The 6,433-nt window shown below is 57.8% G+C and overlaps 2 protein-coding genes across 4 annotated transcripts in view; both read left to right on the plus strand.

The window, feature by feature from the left end:
• The window catches only part of LOC126009287 (surfeit locus protein 1), a 161,258-nt gene that overhangs the window by 38,898 nt on the left and 115,927 nt on the right, over positions 1-6,433 (plus strand). The window lies entirely within an intron of this gene.
• FAM163B (family with sequence similarity 163 member B) overlaps positions 1-6,433 on the plus strand; it is a 174,463-nt gene that overhangs the window by 9,522 nt on the left and 158,508 nt on the right. Inside the window, exons 2-3 of one of the 3 annotated variants that reach the window (XM_049773730.1) lie at positions 4,040-4,155; positions 4,507-4,912. In XM_049773730.1, coding sequence (XP_049629687.1) covers positions 4,063-4,155; positions 4,507-4,905 — 492 coding nt within the window. In that variant the 5' untranslated portion in view covers positions 4,040-4,062 and the 3' untranslated portion in view covers positions 4,906-4,912. Of the gene's footprint in view, positions 1-3,664; positions 4,156-4,506; positions 5,918-6,433 lie in introns of those variants that run through there. The other 2 variants (XM_049773728.1, XM_049773729.1) reach the window with 2 other exon arrangements.

Below are 6,433 nucleotides of genomic sequence, written 5' to 3' on the forward strand. Positions count from 1 at the left end.
CCTGCTGGGTCTTACACTGAGGGTGTCCAGCTGCCCACAGGCATGGGGAGCAGACAGGACCCCCAGCTCGGGGCCTCAGTAGCGCATGTGTACACAGCCCTTCTCACCCACCACCATGCCTGGAGAAGCAGGGGCTGGGGCAAGCCAGGAAAGGGGGTTTCAAAGCAGCATTGGCTAGAGGTGCTAGTGGACAGGCCACGACAGGCACCCCACCAAAGCTCCCCCAAGCACCTCCTCCTCCAGGAAACCTGGGGGGCCCCTGAGTTCCTTTTGTAGATCCCACTTCTGCCTCTCCAACATTTGGGGGTGCTGGTCCTGGGACCTGGTCCAGGGACCACTGGTGGTAAAGCAAGAATGTCCCCAAGTGTAGGGTTGGAGCTATAGCACAGTGGGAGGGCTTTTGCTTTGCACACAGCAGACCCTAGTTCAATCTCGGCATCCCATATGGTTCTCTGAGCCTGCCAGGAATGACTTTTGAATGCAGAGCCAGGAGTATCCCCTGAACACTGCAGGGTGTGGCACCAAACAAAACAAAACACAAAGAATGCCACCAGGTATTTTCAGCTGTCCTTCCTGGGAGACCTTGTTTTACTTGCGGCCTTTTATTATTTGGAGACACCCCCCCCCCGACTGTCCTGCATCTCCACCTCCCACGGGGGGTAGGGTGGAGGAGACAGATCCAGAACTGGCAGAAAATGAGGCCCAAACTCTGCCTTTCCTGTCATGTGAGCTGAGAAAGGCTTCAGCAATACCAGAGGCTGCTGTGACCACATGTCATCCCCACCTCCTGGGCAAACCCCTGGGACTGACCAACCCAGTGTCCACTAAGCAAAAGCCCCAGCCCAGAAGGTCTGAGGGACACAAGTGCAGTCAGATCCCATAGTTGCTGCTCTGCCTATAATCGGCTGCATGAGGCCAGGAATGCAACCCACACACACATGACTGGAGCCTCCCCCTGTCCTTCCACCTGAGAGGGAGCTGGGATCCTTTGCAGCTCTGGCCCAGTGAGGCTTTGTCATATATCTTAGAGAAGCCCAGGAGGGCTCTCTGGAGGAGGAAGAGGCATGCCCTGAACTCCAGGTCAGGCCTTGGAGAGAAAGGGGAAGACCTTGGAGCAGCCCAGGGTGGGGTGGGGTGTCTGAGGAGACTTGGTCATATGGGGCGCTAAGTGAACAGCTGTGAGCTGGGTCCTCCGAGCCCAGCCAGTTGTGTGCTTGTCTGCAGGCTGGGCCAGACCTGGGCCTGGTGCCCGCGTGGGCCTCGCTGCCCTTCGGCGGCTGCTGCTCCAGCTGGACGGGCGCGGGGTCAGGGCAGCTGCTGACAGCTGCGGGCGCCTGGCCTGGGCGGGCACCACTCCCACTGCCTATCCCTGGCGGGTACCCCAGGGAGGGCTGCGATGACTTGCCAGCCAGCGGGTGCAGAGCCTGGACATGCTCCCTGTCTCCCAGATGGGCACTTTGAGAGCTGTGCTGGCTCTCAGGGGGCAGCTGGAACGGGGCTGTGCGGGGAAGGCTGGTTCCCACGGAAGGATCTCATCCCTCACCCGGAAAGCCGAGGGTCCTCCCATATCTGGGGTCTGTTCACAATCTCTTTTCAGGCTGGACTGAACCCTGGTGTCCCCTGAACTCCAAGAAAAGGAGACGGGGTGGGGGCAGCATCCAGCAGCAACTGCTATTCTGCTCTCCTAAGTCCCAGCATGAAACAGATGTGGACGGGATGGGCCGTGCCCCACACACACCCCTTCTGCCCAACTGGGAGCCTTTACCATCCTCGCCTGGCCTGGCAGACAGGAGCTGGTGGGGAAGGTGCCAGGCACAGACCCAGTGCCGTGTCTGCTGCTGTGCAGCCTCAGGCTCTGCCGTCCAGCTGTGCCCAGGTCTGTCTGGTTCTGTCTGTCCATGGGGTCTGGACTCCAGCCCCAGCTTGGTCGATGGGGCAAACGGCACTTGCCACGATTCCGGGGCACAGAAGTCTGGCCCCTCACTCAGGGCAGAGCCACCCAAAATTCAGTCTCCAAATCAACCCTGAGCCTGGGGAACCCAGCTTTAGGGAGCCCTGGTAGGAAGCCCCACAGGGTTGGGGTGACCAGCTGCTGAGGAAGACAAAACATTCCCTTTTGGAGGAGGAAGTGGGTTTCTTCTGTCTGGAGGACAGACGTGACAGGAACTCCTATGAGAAAATTTCTGGGGTGCCTCTAACCTCAGTGACTTCTTTGAGGGAAGATTTTGGGGCCACACCCACTGTACTCAGGGGTTATTCCTGGCTCTGCACTTAGGAATCACTCCTGGTGGTGCACAGGGGACCCTATGGAGTAAAAGGAATTAAATCGGGTTCAGCCCTGTGCAAGACAAGCACCTTACCTACTATGCTATCATTCAAGCCCCAGCATCCAGTGATTTCTAGGATTAAAAAACAAACTATAAGGGCCAAAGCAATAACACAGTGAGGAGAGTGCTTGTTTTGCACATAGCTGATCTGGGTTCAATCATCGACATTCCGAAGGGTGCCCTGAGCCTTCCAGAAGTAATTTATGAGTACAGAGCCAAGAGTAATCCCTGCACACCTCCAGATCTGGTCCAAAAACAAACAAACAAACAAACAAAAATCCTAAGTCAGTTACTTCCCTACAAGGTGAGACCCCAGTAGTGTCCTTGCAAGAATTGAGTGACTTTGAGTTCTTTCTAGAGACCTAGAAATAGCCTGCTAACTCACACAGGGTGTGGAGAAGTGGGGTGGCCCACATCACAGAGGGCCCTGCTCCCAATCTGTGGGTTCTGTCATTTCCCACAACATTGGGGAAAGCAGGCACAAACCGGCATGTTTCCCGGAAATGGGACATTCACCTTGACATACCCCCACCAAGGATCTCAGAACCTTTGACCCTGCCTGGCACATTGGCTGAAGTGGGAGCAACTACCTAGAAGGTCTCCTGCTTGGGTGCCCTGGGGTACCCGGCACAGAGAGGGGTAGGCTGTTGGTCCAGCTCTGCACACAGCTAAGGCTCAAGGTGTACCAGAATGAAGAGCCACAAGCCAGGGGTGTGTGCCCCTCCCAAGCATTAGCTGAGAGCTGCCAGGGCTGAAATGCACCCACGGACACAGATCAGGGGCTCTCAGTGGCACTCAGACAGTGAACCTTGGCACAGTTGCATGGCCAGGCACTGGCTAGATCTGCCCCACCTTCAGAGGTGCCCACAGAACCACCTGGGCCAGACAGGCTGTAGGGGATACTGTCCACATTGGCTCTGAAGATATGCTTGGGAGCTGACAGTACCCCTCGCCTGTACCCCCCAAAAAGGAGAGACAGTAGAGGGGAGACTGAAAGGGCTTAGGTGCCCACACTTTTGATCCAGGCTTTTTGCCTGGAGAAAGTGCTTCGGGAATAGGCATGTGGTCCATGAAACACAGATGATGACAGGAGGGGACTGTCCCAAGGCCAAGGAAACCCCACATTTAAGGGTACCCAAAACCCTGTATCTAAGGTGCTAAAGACCCAAGTCTCAGGGTGCCAAAGATCTGTGTCTAAAATGCCCAAAGCCCCATATCTAAGGCACCCAAGCCCCAAGTTCTGATGCTCTCCAAAAACTGGCTCAGTAGGCTCGGACGCAAATGTTCTGAGCAACCCAATATAAAGTTCTGGGGCATTTCCTGTCCGTGGACCGAGGTGGACATGGGAGGTCAGAGCTGCTCACCCTTCACCAGGTGGAGGGGCTCTGTGGGGGAACACGTGGCTTCTCCCCAACCTGACAGGGGTGAGGGCCTGGTATCTTCCACTACCTAGTCCAGGTCCAGAAGTGCCACACGTGCCTTAGAGAAAGGAAGAACTCTGAGACCCCGAGGTGCTGCTATGGGTATTAAAAGGGTTCCAGAGTCACTGCCCTGACACCTGTGAGTGACTCCCACTGTGGAAACCAGAGGAAGGAGTGGGACCCAGCTACCAGGCCCTTGCCCTTGCCCCGAGAATCCCAGAGCCCTTTCCTGCCCTGGGCTGGGTGTGGGGGGGAGGCAGGGCTCTGGGCATCTCTCACTGTGTGTTGCAGGCTGTTGATGGAGAAGGGGGCGGATGACAGCCGGGACTGTGGTGATCACCGGGGGCATTTTGGCAACTGTGATTCTGCTCTGCATCATTGCGGTTCTGTGCTACTGCCGACTCCAGGTACCAGCTTGTGGGCTGCAGAATGAGAGGCCCCATCCAGGCCGAACCAGGAGTAGGGGAAGCCGGGGTCATGGAGAGGGAGGAAAGGACTTAGCCAATGCCACAGAGCAGCCCTGGAGGGATGGAGTGTGTGTTTCATGGAGTTTCATGAAACATGAGGGGTCAGAATTGGCATAAACCAGGGCAGACTCACAGGCTAGACCCCCACACCCATGTCTGAGGATTGTGGGGGCCCCTGGGTGCCTCAGTTTATTCTCCTGCAGGATGGGGTCCATGTCTAGCAGGCACCGTGGGAGAAGGGAGCGCTGAGGGGGAGCTCAGGGATGGGCTCAGCTGGTTCTGTTCCCTCAGTATTATTGCTGCAAGAGAGAGGAGCCCGAGGACGACGAGGAGGAGCCAGATTTTGCAGTGCCCCCGCACCTGCCCCCACTTCACTCCAACCGCAGCTTGGCGCTAACCAACGGGCCATTGCGCCCCACCACTGCCGCCTTGCCCTTTGGCGCCAAGACCCCGCCAGCACGCGCGCTCTGCCGAAGCTGCTCTTACTACGAGCCGCCCAGCTTCTACCTACAGGAGCCAGAGGACGATCTGCTCAACGGCGGGGGCCGTGTGGCCTACCGGAGCCTCAGCCAGGAGGACGTGGGGCCACCCACCGGGGCCCTGGGGGGGCTGCAGGCACTGGATCCCAACCGCCTGACAGCCATGCGTGAAGCCTTTTCCCGGAGCCGTAGCGTCAGCACTGACGTCTGAGACCAGAGTGGGGTCCCCAGAGCTCTGCCCAAGGGTTCCATTAGACTGTCTGGTCCCCTCGTGCCTGCCTCCAGAGCAGCATGCAGTGGCATGGTCCGTGTTTCTGACCAGGGAGCCTCTCTTCAAGAGTGGGGAGCACCTTACTGCTCGTGTCCACCTCTCCAGCATCTGCTGCTGCCTCCCAGAAGCTCCCCATACCCTGCCCCCCAAAAAGAGCAGCTTCAGGCTCAGCAGCAGATGAGCAGAACCCCTGGAATTCTAGTCAAAGTGGGGGCACAGGAAGGAAAGAGTGGAGAGTGTGGGCATGTCTGTACTTCCCTGTGCCACAGCCCTGATATATTGGGCAGAGGGGTGCTCCTGGAACCCTCCAAGATCCAGGCCCTCCCCTGCCCCATCCCCTACCATGGAGCCACAGACCTCTCCCTTCTCAGCAGCTTCTGAGATGGGGCCAGGCCTACCCAACCCTACACCCCACACTGACCCAACCGAGCCCCTCTCTCTGTGCCCCCCTGAGGGGCGAGGGTCTTTTGGGACACCCTGGCAGCTCCCCCCTTGGCTGGGCCAGCAAGGTCCAAGGGCATCCCCTGCCACTCCCAAACCCACAGCCAAGCCTCTACCAACCAAGCAGGATCCGACCCAGCAGCCTGACCCCAGCACCTATACATCTTGGGGACCCCTTTCAGGATGCCTGCCAGACCCCCAGCTAGACAGCCCTCCTGAAACCATAGTGTCCAGGCGGATGGCCTCTCCAGGTCCCAGCCCCAGCCTGGATACCCCTAAGCTACTGCTCCTGCTACCCCCCTGTACCCCCTTCCTCTGTGGCCTGTGAGTCTGTTCCTAAAGTGTGGGTGGTGGGTGGGAGTGGGGTGAGGCCCAGAAGAGGGGAGGTCTGTCTGTGGCTCCTGCTTCAGCCTGGCCTGGAACCTGGGCACCCTGAGAACCTTATGGGAGGTGCCGGCCACCTGCGAAGTCACTGTGAGCACAGACACCCCAATAAAGCTCTTCTCTTGCATTGGTGTCTTCTCTGCTGCCATCTCCCCTGCCAACCCTGGCCCACCCCTGTGTCAGAATGTTCTGGAAAGAGCCATAACCAGCTCATGCTACTGTGTGTCCGGGGAGGAGATTATAGGAATGGGGAGCCCTGGAGCCAGAGAGATAGCATGGAGGTAGGGTATTTGCCTTGCATGCAGAAGGACAGTGGTTCAAATCCCAGCATCCCATATGGTCCCCTGAGCCCGCCAGGAGCAATTTCTGAGCATTGAGCCAGGAGTAACCCATGAACACTGCTGGGTATGACCCAAAAACCAAGAGAAAAAAAAAAGGAATGGGGAGTCCTGTAGGGCTGGGGTGCAGCACGAGGTTCACAGGGTGGCAGCCGCCTTTTTAGTTATGAAAGTTGGAGCCTTCGCTGCACCCCGGCAGGCTGATGTAGGCATCCTCAACCCACACGTTAGGATCTTGGGACCTCTGTGACAGGCCCCACTGTGTTGGTTTCATGTGGGGACAGGCTAGGCCACATCTCAGAACT

Source organism: Suncus etruscus, chromosome 5, assembly GCF_024139225.1.
Source record: "Suncus etruscus isolate mSunEtr1 chromosome 5, mSunEtr1.pri.cur, whole genome shotgun sequence".
Lineage (NCBI taxonomy): Eukaryota > Metazoa > Chordata > Mammalia > Eulipotyphla > Soricidae > Suncus > Suncus etruscus.